The 17,590-nt window shown below is 41.6% G+C and overlaps 1 protein-coding gene across 1 annotated transcript; it reads left to right on the top strand.

Moving 5' to 3' along the window:
• The first annotated feature begins 13,957 nt into the window (after positions 1-13,957).
• LOC127373920 (protein Tob1) lies at positions 13,958-17,379 on the top strand. Its single transcript, XM_051418828.1, has 2 exons — positions 13,958-14,185; positions 15,256-17,379. Exon 2 carries the CDS (start codon positions 15,415-15,417, stop codon positions 16,420-16,422), a length of 1,008 nt encoding a protein of 335 aa, XP_051274788.1. The 5' UTR covers positions 13,958-14,185; positions 15,256-15,414; the 3' UTR covers positions 16,423-17,379.
• The last annotated feature ends 211 nt before the right edge of the window (positions 17,380-17,590 follow it).

Below are 17,590 nucleotides of genomic sequence, written 5' to 3'. Positions count from 1 at the left end.
TCACTTACTTCCAATCTGAAACTTTGCCACAAGATGCTATGAAATCCTACATACTGGCCCTTTAAACAAGTTTTAAGAGACTCAGTATGAGTTTTGCAGTGACCTTTGTCTTATCTATTTTGTCCATCTCTTCCTCTTTTCGGGCTCTCAATCCCTATCAAATCTTAATCACAGCCCTCAGACTTCACTTTCAGGTGTGATGGTGCAAAAGTTTCCAAGTTAGGTCAACATATGTCGATTATTTCCATAGTGTTTTCCATGCCCTGAAGTTCCCCCTAGTAGCTCTCAGGTCTGCCCTAGGCAACAGACAGTTAACATGTTACAGAGAGTCAGAGAAAAAAATACAGAGAGAGAGAGAGGGAGAGGGCATCATCCATGAATAGGGAGTATTCAGCCCTGCCTCTGCCTCATTCCCACAGAGACTAGGCCTGGGCTGGAGTTTCACCCCGGTCTGGCCCGGTGAAATACAAACCTCTCTCATCACAGACTTTGATTCCCACTAGAAACACATTATTGATTCCTCTCTGCGACCCCTCCATATTTAATTATTGCTAAGGTGAAAATGGATAATAGGAAAGCTCATATCAGCACGTAGCTGAACAATACTGCATTGTGGCAATTCAGCTCCACTCTACTGGAGAGGACAACTCCTCCTGAAATCATTCACAGCACCAGTGGCTGCACACAATTATGATCCTGTGCTCAGTCTGTCCTGTGCCAATAATGAATACATGGATACACAAACACAAGATGGGATTGTGAATTAGCATTCAATAACAGCTGCTGTTGAAAGTGGAGCTCTGCTTGCATAAGCTGCCCACTGTCCTGCTGAGAAAGTGTGTGGCTTCACTGTTGGGCAGCTGTTGTTGTGTGTAAGGCCAGTTTCCACCTAAATGAATTTTGAAAATATGGTGAGTGTTGGCTCTAGCAGCACGAACAAGATGTAACATCTCCATTGTTCTAGTTTTTTCTGAGCGGCCTAAAGCTTCTCAGCTTTGCAGCTTGTGGGCTGTGTTTGCCTCTGGGTTGGCATGTCAAGAAAACTTACGGTCAGGATGCCGCTCCTGGATTCACAACTCAAGCTCCAACTTCAAAGAAGAGGAAAGAAGCTTTGAGTGTGATATTACAAATAATAATCAAAATCTTGTGTTGGAGTTGAGGGTGTGGATGACGGTGTGACAATCCGTCTCGCTTCCTCTTTCTCTCTCGAATCCTCTCTCATGCTCTTCCTCCAGAGTCAGGCAGAGTTTGACGCCATGACTCACCGTTGTTGGAGGTGGTTTTTTAAGCAGCTTGAGAGACATCCGTGCATCCATTTTTTTGTGCTTTACATTAATGACAGCAATCTGTCTTGTTCAGGAGCACAGATGCAGGTTTGGATTTGGAGACAAGCTGCAGATTGCGCCGTGTGATTACTACTCTCCAGAGCCATGTTGGTGTATTTTCCATCATTATTTCTACAAAAGACAGAACATTGTTGATTGAGAGGCAGAATTGTCTCCGGAGAAAGATGAGAGTGCTAACATTTGAGCCTTTATAACTACCCTGCAAAAATCCCCCTGTGGAGACAATCAAAATTGTTGTAGTCTGTATCTGCTAGTCTCAGCCAGTGGAGTGAAAAGAAATAAACCTAAAAAGGAATTGTTGAAGCTTTCCAAAAAATCTAGCCACAACAAGACATTTGCTGGATAAAACTAGCAAAAAAATACTTTTTATGGTAAATGGACTGTACTTATATAGTGCCTTTCTAGTATTTCAACCTCTCAAAGCACTCAAATTCATACACTGATGGTAGTGGCTCCCATGCCAACTGCTCATCAGAAACAGGAACTAAGCATTCATACACATTCAAACACTGTTATATGTACAATGAAATGTAAAAAATCAAGTTAAAGTTGTTTGAAACTAGTCTTGTCTTTTAACTCTGCTCAGTTTGACTAAAAACTAATGTACACAGAGCTTTATGTTGTCTCCTTTGCATGCCGCTTGGCTCCGTGCAGGGACCCAATCTAAGCAGTAGGAGTCACTGTAGTGTAACAAGAACTTGATCCCTTACCAGCTTCCCACCCATAAAGACAGCCAGTTGTGATAACCACAAACCTGCACTAATCAACATTTAAAAGACATTAAAATGGCTATGTGTAATGAGACAAACCCACAGAGAATCAGTTCCCCTCAGTTCTACTGACCATTTTACTGGCTTTCAGCTCATTGTTTCGTTTTTTACAGCCCACGACTGTTTTGGTTCAGTCTCACTGCTCTCATCAACTTCAACCTTTTCAGCCGCAGCAGAGAGCTGTTTTCACAAAAAATAAAAAAGCTCTGATAAACCAACAACCTACTCAGCACTGAACAGCAGACACAGTTCCCTCGGGAGTTGGTGGTGACCAAAACAGAGCTGAAAGGAGAATGAATATTTTAACTTACATTCATCAAGTGGCCAGAAACATGACTCCAAATCAATGTAAATGTTGCTCTGTGTCACCATATTGATTATGGACATCCTAATGTTAACAGCGTCTTGTGCTGTGGCCAAAAATCAATTTATGGACCTTTAAAATCAGCCATAGTCCATTTCTCAAGTAAGTAAGTATTATATTTTTTTCCAGAAGCAATCTGCCGTATTCCATCTTGTTTCAAGTCTGGTTTCTAACTATATTATGGAAAATTGGAAAGAGGATAAAATATTCTGAAATGTCAGATTATTAAACCAAGATTCAATAACAACATTTATTTGCAGCATGGGCTTGAAGTGGGTCATTAGCAGGCATGTTGTTTGTATCCATTTAGTCAATTTAAGGTATGTGACGTTTAGATGAATTAAATCAAACTGTCTTGGAAGCACTAGATTCTTAAAACAAACAAGCAGATTTTAATATATAAAAATAATAAAAAGATAATCTTCTTCATTGTTTATTTGATTTAGCCTATAACATATCTTAGGAAATGGTAGTCCTGAATTTGTGATTTTATGCTGCTGCAACTGCTGTCGTACTTCCACACTACTATATTGGTAGATAATGAGCATGCCTCAGAGCAATTATCAATAATACAGCTGATTAATACAGAATGTGTGTGCAGTGTGTTCTGATGTTGGAATAAACACATATCATACCAACCGAGTGTAATGGGAATGTGCATATTTGTGTGTTTAGTTCATCCTGCCCATTTCAAATCAAAATGAGGACGTACGTGTTGACCTCGTAGACTCATGGCACCGTGAGTCTACTTAGTCATGTGAGTGTGTCACAAACATACACACACACTTGTGAGCTAGCGGGGGAGAAATGTTCTTGTGGACCCTGTTCTGAAAGCAGGTTTGCCCAAGCTGTTTGTACTGGCATCGCTCCAGACTACAGCCACTCACACTGTGACTGAGTGCAGAGAAGGGGGAAAAAATATAGAACATTTTATGGGAAAAAATACAGATAAGGAAAGCAAACTGTCACAAGGAAAAGGGCAAATATTACAGAGCGAAGTGTAAATGAGAAAACGCTTACACAACAGAGTGAAGAAATAGGAAAGAATAGAGGAAGACATGGTCGGAGGTGGGGGAGGAGGCACAGAGAGGCATGTTTGGGTTCTTTGACCTCTCATTTCAATCAGAAACGAATTTGTGATTAATGGATTTTCACATGAGCATGAAATCACTCACCACTTCCCTGTGACATTCTTCCCAATCTGTCGGCTGGTTCCAGGCCTGATCCCAGTTCAGGGCTGTGGGTGTCTCTCCGCCCACACTGAGGGTCATGGCAGAGACAGTAAACACCACGCTAAGTAAATGCCTGACAGGACTCAGCTCAGAGGGAGAAGGTTAGCCGCACTGGGCTGTACATACAGAAGCTTATTTATTATTTTGTACCTCTGTAAGCCGAGGCACACACTAAACGCTTATCACATGCACTTTGCTTGCTTTGTAGTTTGGACAATGGACAAACCTCTTTCATAGACACAGCTTCTGATATGTGGTTATACAACTAAAATGATCAAAAAAGGAACACCTGAGTAGCTTCCTTGCACACTGGTGTTTTAAGACGCAAAAAAAAATAAAAAATACAAAGTCAATGCAAAGGTGTGAATAGGCACAAATTTGCGGCAGGTGAAAAATGCTAAAGTTGAACATGTTTCAACTTGAGAGGAAAAAATGTTTATGATATCATGATGCGAACGCCTATCAGCGTTGAGATTCGCCTCATGTCACAGAGAATCATAAATGGAGGGCAAACCTATTATCGCAGTCTGTGGGCATCCAGAGCTCTCAGATTCAGTATCAAGAACTATTCCAGTATTTGTGCGAGTAACGTGAGGTAAACATGAGCTTCGAGTTTGGTATGAACGCACCATGAAAGTCTACATCTATGCTAGCAGCTTTGTAAGGCTGTACTTAAATACAATTGTGCTTTGAGTTAATGCTAAAAAAATCGTAGTTTGCTGTGTTGGCATGCTAACATGAGCTAATTAGCACTAAATCGTTATTAGGTCATAAACCAAAGTAACCTATTGGACACATTATTTTGTATTGTTTGACCTGATGATGGGCACTAGATGAAAAGTCAATGGATCACAACAGTTATTCAAATTCATGAATGTGTGTTTTAAATTTCACAGCAATACTTACTTGGTTGCTAAGATATTACCCATAAAACCCAAAAACTAAAAGCCAGTGGGAACCATGAAAGTTGATATAAAAATGAATTGCGGCCCATGTTGTAGTTGTTGACCAAAGTGTTAGACATACAAACCTCTTCTCTAACATTTAGCACTGAAGGTAGCTGATTTCGCAAGGAATGGAAGTGTTCAGTTATGCCAGAGCTGCTATGTAAATAACAACTGTGAATGAAAGGAGTTCAACTGTGTGTGGGTCTAATACAGTAGTATTTACTACAAATCGTATTACATCAGTAACCAGGATGTAGGAATTTCCCTATCTCACAGTGTAAGCTAAGCTGTTGGTGTGGAGACTCTGTGTCCCACTAGGCACTGGATATTTCCCAACACCAGCAGCTTTGTGGGATTGACACAGCTCAGCTGTATTGTGGCGAGCACTGGAGTGGCCTTGTGTGGCCTTTTGTATTTTACTTGAGGTGGAGGTGGCGTAACAAAGAGACACATTGCATTGCTTGTGGATGGTGAAAGATAGGAGGAGGGAGCCGACCCACTAAGGTCAAACTTCAGATTATTCAGAGGCTTATCTACTCACAAACTGTGAGTGACATGGTCAACAAGTCACCAACCCAGAGTCCTTGTTTTACTATAGAGCTGAAACAGCAGGAGAAACTAAATAAATGAATACCGACAGATGACGAGTGGAGTACAATAAAGCACAGTGCTCAGTGGTTTTTGTGTGAAAGTTAATGTAAACATGTTAATAAAAAACAACAAAAGTTGATCAAAGATGAACTTTTTTTCAGTCATCAATGAACAAATACACTTACAGATAGTTGACAGTTGCATCTGTTGTTCAGGTTGAAATTTATTTTTCTGTTTATTTTAGGCTGGCAGGCTAGTGATTATTTGCTAATTGTTAAACTGTAATAGGTAAGCTCAATGGTTGGGGAAAACACAAGTGTTAGCTAAAAGCTGGAGCTGGGACATTGTTAACCTAGCTTAGCATAAAGACTGGAAGAAGGGGGAAACAGCTAGCAATAGATACAGCTAAAGAGTTCATTATTTTAAGTTTTTGTTGTGTAAGTCAGTGTTTTTTTATACTTTAAAGAGAGCCAGGCTAGCTGTTTCTCCTTGTTTCCAGTCAACTCTAAGCTATGCCAATCGACTCCTTCCTTTCCAAATATTATCTGTAATGTTGCTGTAATGACTTCATCAAACTGGCTTCCAAGCCTGGCGCTCTTCCTGGGGGCTTGGCTCCAGCTCCATAGGCTACTTCATGCACAGACATGAAAGTGGTGGAGCTCTTATGTCTAATATTCTTTAAAAAATAAGCAGTGTTGGGCTAGTTACTCACATTACACATTACTCTTTTCAAAAGTAATATTATTACTTTACTTATTACTCCCTGCCCAAAGTAATCAGAACACTACACACTACAATAATAATACTACTAGTTATACTACTTTTCCAACCAAATTGATAATTGTGTCCTTTCTCCCCATAATTCAGGCTTATGATGATTAAAATCCAATTTTGTTTGTTAAAATCAAAGTAATGGAATATTGATTACAAAAATGAATGTGATTAGATTGTTGGATTTCAAATTAGTAGGGCGGTGCCTACAAAAGCAATATTGTAAGTAATTATATGTTTGGTGGGTAACTGTAATATTATTACTGACATTTATTAGTAATTAGTTACACTACTAGTTACTGGAGAGTAATATTATTACTGCAATAGTATTACTACTAATGAGTTACTGCCCAACACTGAAAATAAGTGTCTTTAAGTTTAGAATTTTTCCTTAAACTTCTAGTGGTATCTAGCCATGCAGAATGTATCCGTTTTAAGTGACATATCCATCTCTGACACGTCTGCCACCTCCCCAGTAAAGTTGAGGTGAATGTCATTTTTCAGTGCTCACAGCATTGACAAATGACAGAACACACTGTCACCAGGTTTCAGGGACTATCTCCTCAAAAAAGTAGTAGTATTTGAAAACTCCATCTCAGACCCCAAACAAATAAAAACAAACCTATGTGCAAGGTTATACCACTGTGGTGTACCAGTGGTAAAATCTGGTTTTCAGTTAAATGAGCAAACTGACCCTTTAACAATGCAACAAGTGAGACATCCCCCAGTGTGTTATATTAAGTCCAAATGCTGCTCATAGGATATATGAAAGGTCTGTGGCCACCAAGGCCTTGTAGAGAATCCAGGAAAAACAATAAGAGTTCTCTGCTCAGTGACATCAGGGGGAGCCTGAGAGGAAATCCTTTCCTCTATCATTCAGGTGTATTGCAGTTAGGTGTTGCCATTTCCATTTATCATCTAAATCGACAGAATTGACCGCGTTGACTATTCACCCCAATGCTTTCTGATTACTGGGCTGAATTGCACTGAGTAGCAATTCCCAGCCAAAGAGCAATGTCACAATTACTCTCCTTCTCCCCTCCCCGGAGATTACAGCATTGAGCTGCTGATGCAGTTGCATACAGTACAAGCGGCCCCTGAAACACTCGTTTTTCTGCACCGCGGCTCTTTTTTGTGTTCTCACGCTCTTTTTTGCCCAGCCTATATACCTTTCTCCATTTCTATCAAAGGACATCCATCAGCGAAATATGGCTCCACCTTCTCTTGTTACCCCAGCAGCACTGTGTCAGCTCTGCGAACCAGAGAGCACTGACTGCTGCTGCTGCTGGCGGTGGAGGCGAGGTTACACGCTGTACGCATCTGTCTCCATTCAAATTATATGTCACCTTTCCTGAGTGACTCCCTGCATATTCAACATACAGGGCGAGTGCCTCGTGAGTTCCTATTAGGACGTTTACATTACATATATGGAGTGAATTAGCGAGCAGCACACATCATTACCCTCTCCACACGTGAATGATCATGACTTCTAGCTCATTATTCCTCCTCATCCTGTTCAGCTCCATCCTGGTCAGCTGTTTATGAAGGCAGAATGAAGCAAAAGATTAACCCTAACCGAGCTGCTTCCTCTCTGTTCCTCATTTGTCTCTGGCCCGAATGCGACTCTCCCTCCTCTGCATTTTCAACTTCCAACTGTAAAAAAAAAAAAAAACCTCATTGCCATTTAAGAGATGAGATCTGACATTTGTCAGAAAAATAGCACTTGAGTGCTACTCTAACTGTGGAAGAGCACAGGGTAATGTGTAAGAATAGTTGCCATGACTACATTGACATCATTTCTGGCAAACAGGATTGAGGGCTTCTCAATAGAGGGTCTGTGCAAATTCTGGCTGTGCACACACATAGATTGGAGTTCATGTGAAAGAGCCATGTTTTGAGGATGAGCTTCAAGCTAATGTTTCTGTTAATATCTTGTGATGATGATGCATGTTGTTTGTATAATGTGACATCATCCATTGCAACGCCTGCCCAGAGATGGATCTCACCCACACTAACGGGGGGGAGAAGACACAAATCTGTTTTAAGGAGCATGCAGCGGGTGCGGGGGAGAAGGTTACAGTCCAAATGGAAGAGGAGCGGGGGGGGGGTTGGATAAAAATACAAATCACAATGACAGGGACAGCCTGCCTACTGTAGCACACTCCATTCAGTATTCATGGAAATGTGACACATTCCCACTGCAATGGATGGCTCTCACTCTAAAACCCATTCTATCCACAAGCACTGGCTGTTCATTTCAGAGCGTAATTGAATTTCTCAAAAAGTCGATCTGACTGCAAGGGCACAGCTTTGCCATGTAGAGTGCTGTCTGAGGCAGGACGGCGAGCAAGAACATGCAGCGATCTTGTCCCCGTGCCATGCTTGTGTTATTAAGCTTAATACGACTCTGTTCTGTTCTGTTGGCTGATTCATGACACAGCACCCGGCATGCTAAACATAATCCTCCAACATGAAACCAAATAGTAGAGCAGAATGGTATTTAAATGGGAGTAGCGCAGCTGATCCCCTATTGTGTAACCTTCCTTCTCCTCCAGATGGCTTGATATGAATCTTTCCAGGGGTCAAAACACTGTAACCCGGCTCAAATATGAAACCGCTGGGTGCTACATGGCATGAATACGCTCATTATTCCACATAAACACCACTTCATCCCCCCTTTTCTGATGTATTGCGAGTCTGTTTGTACATGCATGCAGGTATGAGAGAGTGTTGGGGGGGGGGGTAATATTACCACTGCTTATATTAATGACATTCCTGGCACTGGTGTGAAAAAGAGCTCTAGCTGGCCTCCCTCTGCCTGCCACAGCATTTGTAAACAACTCAAAAGAGGAAGCAGCACGCAATACCAAATCCCCACGCACACCAGACTCAAGAGGACTCTCATGTACAGTAAAGACTCATTTTCTAAACTTTTAAACGATTTGCTAGTGTAAACAGCCCATATGTGCCGCAGATAAATAACTTTCTGCCTGCTTTCATCATCACAGTCGAGTGTTTAAAGACCGTCATTCCTTTGAATTTAAGGGAAGAATAAAGCAGGTGCTTGTGCATGTGTGCATGAAGCTATAAATTCCAGTGAGCAGCGTAATCTCAGATTGCTATCACTACAGATCCGCTATGAATACTAATTGAGCACCACCTCCCCTTCCACTGCTAAGTCTGTATTTCAATAACAGAGCAGTAAAACTTCTGGTCCAAGCAGGATCACATTCATTCAGCTGGTAAATGATATGTATGCACAGAGAACTTTACAGACTGAATAACAGAAGATTCTACTGAAGAGAACCTTGTGTTTGGAGAGAGGATCGCGAGAAACAGCAAACAGTACAGAACTGACACAGAACATAAACATAATCAAATCAGTCAGTTTCAGTATTCTATTCCTTAAACGATAAACAAAAGCATGTTGCTGCTACAGCCTTATAATGGTGTGGTATAACCAGTGCCTTATGATAGCTAATGTTAGCAAACTTTAGAGCGAGTTTGCTGACTTTATAACTCTACTCTACTTGTGGTACTGTTACACTATATTTTACCAGTTATCATCAACCCTTAGTTGTCACATATCAATACAGTAGCTCTCAGTCAAGAAAAGTAAGTCTCGCTTTAAAGGACAAAAAGTGGCCTAGTGTACCATATATGGTGATTGTATCATCCCTGGTTCTCTGATGTCCAACTTAAATACTTTAACCTTAAAGGTCCAGTGTGTAGGATTTAATGGCATCTAGTGGTGAAGTTACAAATGTCAATCAACTAAATACTCCTCACCTTCCAAGCATGCTGGATAAACTACAGTGGCTGAGTTGCAAAAGGACCTATCTAGAGCCAATTTTTGATCTGTCCATTCTTGGCTACTGTAGAAACATGTCAGTTTCCCTCCCTCTACTACAAAACAACAATTTTTATTTCATAAAATAGCAACAGAGGCATTCATTTGGAGTCCTGTTTCTGGACACCTGGTGAAAGCAAGTCCACTATTCACTCTCCATCTAGCTGTTTTTGGTCTCCACCAACTCCTAAGAAAACATCTGCCTCTTTAGCTGCTAAATGCTTCATTATATTCATCAGCTAGTTGCCTATTCGCTTATAACTGCTACATTCTGCAGCTGAAAACAGCCCTGATGAGAACAGAGAGTGAACCAAAACAGTGAGCCGAAAAGACTCTAAAATGCTCAGTAGAGCTGAGAGGAACAGCAGATTATTTACTGTAGGTTCATACAAGCGTCCCCTGTCACAACACGTCCTCATACCTAAATGAAAGATGAGATTGATTGCCAGTAAATCCCAAAATGACATATATGACTGGTAGAGAGTACCAGTAAAAGCTGTAGTATAGTGCGTAAGTCACATGACATAAGCTAAACACATGGTTGCAGTTTTGTTAGATGTAGGCACCAAAACATGGTTAGGTTACTTGGTTAGGTAAGATAAGTAGGCTATGTTACATTATGTAAATCACGTACTAAACTTGTCTTAAAGGTCCAGTGTGTAACATTTAGGGGGATCTATTAGCAGAAATGGAACATAATATTCATAGGTATGTATAATCACCTGAAAACAAGAATCATTGTGTTTTTATTACCTTAGAATAATATCTACAACGTGAGCAGGTACTCCTTTACAGAGTCACCACAGACAACCCAAACACTGGCTCTAGATGGGGCCTTTTGCTTGTAGTATTTAAGCTGAGGACTTATACAGCCGTTTTTATAGTGAGGACGGGCTGTACACTAAGCCATGTGATCCATTCTTAATATAAAAATATTGAAGCTTTAAAAAGGACAAAAGGTCCAACATGTTTTGGTTGTTGTTACTGTCTGCAATATACATAAAGATTTATGCTGCTGCACCTGGTTAGAGGTCACAAAATGTTGAAATAAAAAGAAATGAAGATAAGTGAACCTGTCTTCAGAGGGGCACAGAGTTTAATGAAGTACCGCAGGAAAGCTAAGAGATTGTAGTTTGTTATAGCAGTCTATTTATTTTGGCCTGTATTTTGAATTATACTTGTTCATTTTCCAGGGAAAGAACAACCAGATAAGAAAGTGCTACACGAGTTGCCATAACCTAAAATTGAAAAGGGTAATAAAGAAGTCTCTGCTTTATCCTGCAGGTAAAAATTCTGAGCTCAAGATATCAAGAAAGCCTTTCCGAACTCGGTTTGAGCATTGAAGGCCACTGGAAAGAACAGGATCTAATAAAACTATCCAGGCTCTCTTACTGTTAGTCAAATAATCAAAAGAAATGAATGCAGTCTGTGACAGCTTTCATTTTACAGCATGTGCACATGAGCAATACTTTTTTTTACCAGTTCTTTCGGTTCAGTATGCCAGAACCCAATTTATTTCATATAAAACAGCTGTTTTTCATTATTTTCTTGGTAGTAAGCAAGCAAAGAGTGGCACACATTCATATGATCGACTCTTACATTTACTTCCACCACAGTATTGAGCATGTGATGTTTCACACATATCAGATTAAAATCCACTGACCACATCTGGGAATTTAACGGAGCTTGTGCACAGCTACAAAGCCAGAGAGAAGAGGAAAGGATTTCACAGCTCTGTGAAGAGAAGGGAGGAAAAATGTCTATGTGAACTGACTTCACTAAAAAATTTGCATGAGTCATGCTAAAACATCTCACTTCATTAGCTGTGTTTACCTCCAGGTCCCGGCCAGACAGACTCACAACAACAGGAGGAAACTTTCGCCACTCACCAGATCCATACTCTGGTGGAGAATAACAAATAGGTCATTGTTAAGCACCACCTACCCACAGCCAAAACTAACACTTACTTACCGAGTAGACACAGCGGGAGAATGAGCAGAAGGATTCTGGACCTCATGGTATTTCTTACAGTGCTGGGAAAACTTGTTTCTGTTGAATAGTGCCGTAGCCTATAGTGCAGATTGAAACATGTCTTAACATTTTGTCATAGCACACATTTCCTGTGCTGTGAGGGTGAAAAAACAACAACCCTATTCTGCTCTGGTGGCCTTGGTGCGTTTCCAAGGCCCCCACAGTGTGTTAAGTTTGTGCTCGGGTCATCCATCACACGAGATCCTCGGCGGTGGGGGGACTCATCTCTCACCCCTGCTGAGACTCAATCTGGAGGCTGGAAGAACTCTCCATTGTGCCTGCAGCATCCTGCAGCCCTCCGGCTCCGATCTGACTGCATTTTATAGCACTTTTTCTTTACGACACTGGGATGGGGGGTACTGAGCTAAACATTGACCGTAGCATTGTGATAAACCACAATTAACCTCCATATGTGTACATATGGGGTTAATGTAGACATTAACTATTGTTTTCAGAGGTCTGCAGACTTTAGTGGGAATAGGACTAATGCTATGAATATAAAAAAAACACACTTAAAGAGACAAGAATGACTTTAAAGACTGATGAAACACTCCCTCTCTGCTTCTCTTCTCTTTGTACTCCATACATCCTCTTAAAGCTCATTTTCTCACCGGGGATACAGCAGGCTTTCCAAGGCCACTCTGATGTTTGCCATAATGAATAATGTGCTTTGAAGCATATATGGTCGTTTTAGCTAAGCGGAGAAAGAGGAGAGGAATGTGTCAATTTTTTTCTTTTCTGCTATCATGATTTAGTGAGGAACATGACTTGGAGAACAGACTATGTAAGTGAATTATTATTGATTCAGACCAATCATATATGCCTCTGAAATGATATAGACTCCCCTGATGTTCCCTCTAGAGAGCCTGTATGCAGCAGGCAGCTCTCCTATAAATCAACCCTCAAATTTAACATATACAGACATGACATACACCATTTGAGTGGGTTTTTCAGTCAGGAGAGAGTTTTGTGTCTCAGCCCCCCACCCCCTCCAAAGTACAGCCTGTCTTCTCTCCACCCCTCCCCTGCACTACCACCTCCCTCTCAGCTGTATAATTCATGTGGCATTGTATTTATTGTGCAAACACGCAGTGTGAGAGCCCATGTTAGGTAAGAACAGGCTGTGGCGTCAAACACCTTAGGCCTGACAGGGGAGAGCTTAAGCCCTGCACTGCACAGCTGCTGAAAACAAGAAGCCGGCACGCAGGCAGCCAGGATCCATTGTGTAACAATTCATTTTCACAGTCCACGGACCCTATAATGAAGAGAATTGTATCACAGGTACACAGTGGGAAAATAATGTCAATATTTACACAGATGGCAATTATGAGATTCCATCTGCTTTGTTTAAAAGTGGCCAGAATTGTGCTGTATCATATAGCACCACTCTCAGTAAGGGAAGGCTGTTAGGTTTAGATACACAGCTACAGCTGGCTCAAGGAACATCAAACTGTCATTGGTGAGGAGTAGGGAACACAACCAGTGACAGGTGTGTCCCTCCGCCAGTGAATATCCAGCTCAGTTTAACCCTTTAGTGGGAAGAGCAGAGCCAAATGTGTTTTCATTTCAGCGCTGACTCCATCGAACAGACATTTTAGCATTATCATCACAATGGACTCCTTGTTCGGCCATAGGTTTCATGCATGATGGAACACAAGCTCTGAGCACATAGGATCTATAAGGCTGTGTATCACATAAAACATACATTTACAGACATGTCAGTCTTTTACTACTCAGCCATGTTTGTGTTAGAATCTTTTAAATCATGTTACATGAATCATATTTTGCCACAAACAAGGTTTTCAAAAGATATTTTAGCTAAAACCTGCTGAATAAAATAGTCCACAGCACATGAAAGGCAAAGCACTACCGTAAATAGAACCATGCGGTTGATTGAACACAAAATCGTCCAATCACAACGCTAGTTGGGCTGGTTGCTGATGACGAAGCGTGGCTTGGCCAATAGAAACACGTTACTGGGTGTTGACCTCTGTGAGCCGCATCACCACCTCCTTCATGTCCGTGGCGGAGGACTACTATATAAACAAATCAGCCCAAGTTTTAAAGGGCAGAGTTGTAAAAACTCCCAGGCAGTGGGGAGTTAGCTTGGAAGCCTGTGAATCGGAATTCAACTATACCCCACAGAAGCAAATCGCCTGGAGAATTATAAAGACGACATCATTTTGTATCTCCTTTAGAAAGCAACATTAGAGGCCGTACAAGCATAACGTTTGCTGGAGCGGACTCTGGCTAGTGCAAGAAGGACCTGCTGTGAATTTCCATGTAAGTAAATATTCACTTAACGTCAACATAACATCCGTTTAGTCGGAAACTGAACCAATTGTGCATTATTTTGACGATCTCTCTGTGATTTCTCAAGCTGACACACATTGGTATCACTGAACATCGGTTTTTATAACGTTGCTAGAATATTCAGGCTCTAGCCACCTAGCTAATTTAAATGCTACGTAGCTTGCCATCGATGAACACGGTCGTCAGTCCAGATTAAAGCGTATCTTCTTCCTTTTTGTCGCCGTTAACTGCGACGGTACCGTTTGCTGTCCGTGACAGTTTATCTTTAGCTTGCTGCACACGATGTCACCGCGAGGAAACACTGATAACCAGCTGCTCGAGTTAAACATTAACCGTATCAGGCGTCCAGATAGCTTAGCTAGCTAAATTTCTGTTCACACCCTTCATTAAGTTGTTTGGCTAATGCTAGTTGGCCGGCTGTGTGAGCGCTGAACGTGACGAGAAAGCAAGTCATTAAAGTGTGTATGGTAGCTGTCGTCATGCAATAAAGGGAGGGGGTTTTGCTCTGTTGTAGAAATGGCTTTATGGCCGTGGTTAGACTTTAAATGTTGATTATGTAACAGCAGTTCTCGTCCGTGCTCCTCTACCTACTGTAGCTCAGTCGGTGCACGAGAGAGCAATAACCTGTTTAGGTTTAAACAACATTATCCCTACTTCGACGCACGAGGCAGGAGTTTTGCCCTAACATGCCCGCGTGCCAAAGTGAGGCAATTGAAAATCCTTCTGACTATTGACACCTGCTATCAGATCCACCGCCCTCCGCAGAGGTCAACCATGCTTGCGTATTTCTGTCACTAGACCGCTGGGGAGCACACACACTGCTGACACCGTCTCTGAGTCAGTGGCCTCTGTTTATTTATAGCTGTTGACATTGTACAGCTGAGATACAGCGCTGCTGTGCACAGGGGGGAGTGAATCCAGAGTACTAACACAGATGAAATGTCACTGATCATAATGCTGTAAGATATATATATTTTTTATTTTTTGGTACAAATGGCTTCACAATACTTAATGCTTTTCTCTTTTTCCTTCCCTTTCAGGATCCTGAACCTAACCCTGTTGCAGGAAGGATATTCATTTTGGCAACAAGCACTCAGTTTTTTCATTACACCGATCACTGCTGCCTTGGAGGTTTTTGCAACGCTCAGAAAAAGCAACTCTGTGACGACAAAAGAATCGCCCTCGCCACTGAAGCAGCTATGCAGCTTGAAATTCAAGTAGCACTCAACTTTATTATTTCCTATTTATACAACAAACTCCCTCGACGACGTGTGAATATCTTCGGCGAAGAGCTCGAGAGGCAGCTGAAGAAAAAATATGAAGGCCACTGGTATCCGGATAAGCCATACAAAGGTTCGGGGTTCAGGTGCATCCATGTAGGGGAGAAAGTGGACCCCGTGGTGGAGCAGGCAGCCAAAGAGAGCGGGCTGGACATTGAAGACGTCCGGAATAATCTCCCTCAGGACCTTAGCGTGTGGATCGACCCGTTTGAGGTTTCCTACCAGATTGGGGAGAAGGGACCGGTCAAGGTGCTATATGTGGATGATAACAATGAGAACGGGTCAGAGCTGGACAAGGAGATCAAGAACAGCTTTAATCCTGAGGCCCAGGTCTTCATGCCAATCAGCGACCCTGTCGGGGCGTCCTCTGAGTCCAGCTCCCCCTCCCCTCCTTTCGGGCAGTCCGCTGCCGTGAGCCCCTCCTTCATGCCACGCTCCACCCAGCCCTTAACCTTCACCACTGCCACCTTCGCCGCCACCAAATTCGGTTCCACTAAGATGAAGAGCAGCGGCCGTGGCAACAACGCGAACAGTGGCAGTAGCAGCAAGGTGGCCCGCACCTCCCCTACTAATAACCTGGGTCTGAATGTCAACACTCTGCTGAAGCAGAAAGCCATCTCCACCTCCATGCACTCACTGTACGGGCTGGGCCTGGGTCAGCAGCAGCAGCAACAGCAGAAGGCCTCTGCTCTTTCCCCCAACGCCAAGGAGTTTGTGTTCCCCAGCCTCCAGGGCCAGGCCAGCCCTGGAGCCGTGTTCCCCGGGGAGGGCTCCCTGGGACTCGGCCCTCTGCAGTACAACAATGCCTTTGACATGTTTGCAGCCTACGGAAGCCTCAACGACAAATCCCTTATGGATGGCCTCAACTTCAGTCTGAGCAACATGCAGTATTCTAACCAGCAATTCCAGCCAGTCATGGCTAACTAAACTCATCCTCAAGATGTTATTTATGAATGATGGTGGCTCAAAGAGAAGGAAAAACAAAATGCACACTTAGAAAACTGGACTTTCAAGGATATAGTGTCTAGTCAGTCAAGCGCATGTGCCCAAGGGTGTTTTTACTGTGCCCCCTTGAGTTTGTTTCTACTGAAAGCTTGTTGTACAAACACATCCAAGCTTGGTTACTTCAATTCAACATGCATCATTGTTTTTCTTTTTCCTTTTTGCCAACCAAGCACAAAATTTTTTACCATGTTGAGAAAATTCTCCAAAAAGCTAAAAAAAAAAAGAATACAAGCTTCAAGTTTTGGCCTCTTACAGTATTTTACAGGTGGTAAGACAAGGCTGATTTTTATGAATTGGCACTACTAAGTGGGGTTACTTGGTCTTTTTCTAATTGTATAATTTAATTTAGTACAGAGTTTGTAAGATATCAGAGTATATATTGTTTCTATGACATGGTGTTGCATTTATATCTTTTTACTACTCCAGTGATCTGTGATGGCTGCAGCAGCTTTTCCTTATTTTTTTTCTTTTTTTAAAGATAATTGTTAAAGAAATCCATCTTTAAAAAAAAATACATCAAATATTCTAAAGATTGTGTACAGAATATTCCTTAGTGGTGGAATTCAAGTGTAGGAATATTTGCTTTTTCTGAAAGATGAATTGTATTTTCTGTTAAGAGGTTAAAAAGATTTTGCTATACTATGGACAAAATGTAATCGTATGAATATTAATTTTGTACCTACATTGTGCAATACTTGATAAAAAATACGGTATAACAAAGTATTTTGAGTCAGTGTCTTACATGTCAAGAGGGACTGAAATAGTTTATATTGTTAAGTTTGTATTAAATGCTTAAAAATTATATGCTTGTCTTTATTTTTTTTAATTTCATATTTGCACCCTGGTCTTTTTAATAAAATAAACTACAGTTGAACATGATCTGTGGAAAGCGGACTTATTTATTGCTTGCTTAAACATGACACTGATATTCTATTTTGAATATTTAACCAGTGGCAGGCTTTGGCATTGGGCAATCCTCTGCATGAGCAGATACTAGTATTGATAGTCACATGCCAGGAGTTGGCACACTGTCATGAGGGTAACTTGAGGTTAAAGATGGAGACTCCACTGTGCAATCTGTGACAACTTA

The sequence above is a fragment of the Dicentrarchus labrax genome, unplaced genomic scaffold (genome assembly GCF_905237075.1).
Source record: "Dicentrarchus labrax unplaced genomic scaffold, dlabrax2021, whole genome shotgun sequence".
In the NCBI taxonomy this organism is placed as follows: domain Eukaryota; kingdom Metazoa; phylum Chordata; class Actinopteri; family Moronidae; genus Dicentrarchus; species Dicentrarchus labrax.
The sequence above is the reverse complement of the archived record's forward strand: the minus strand, read 5'-3'. Positions and strand labels throughout refer to the sequence as shown.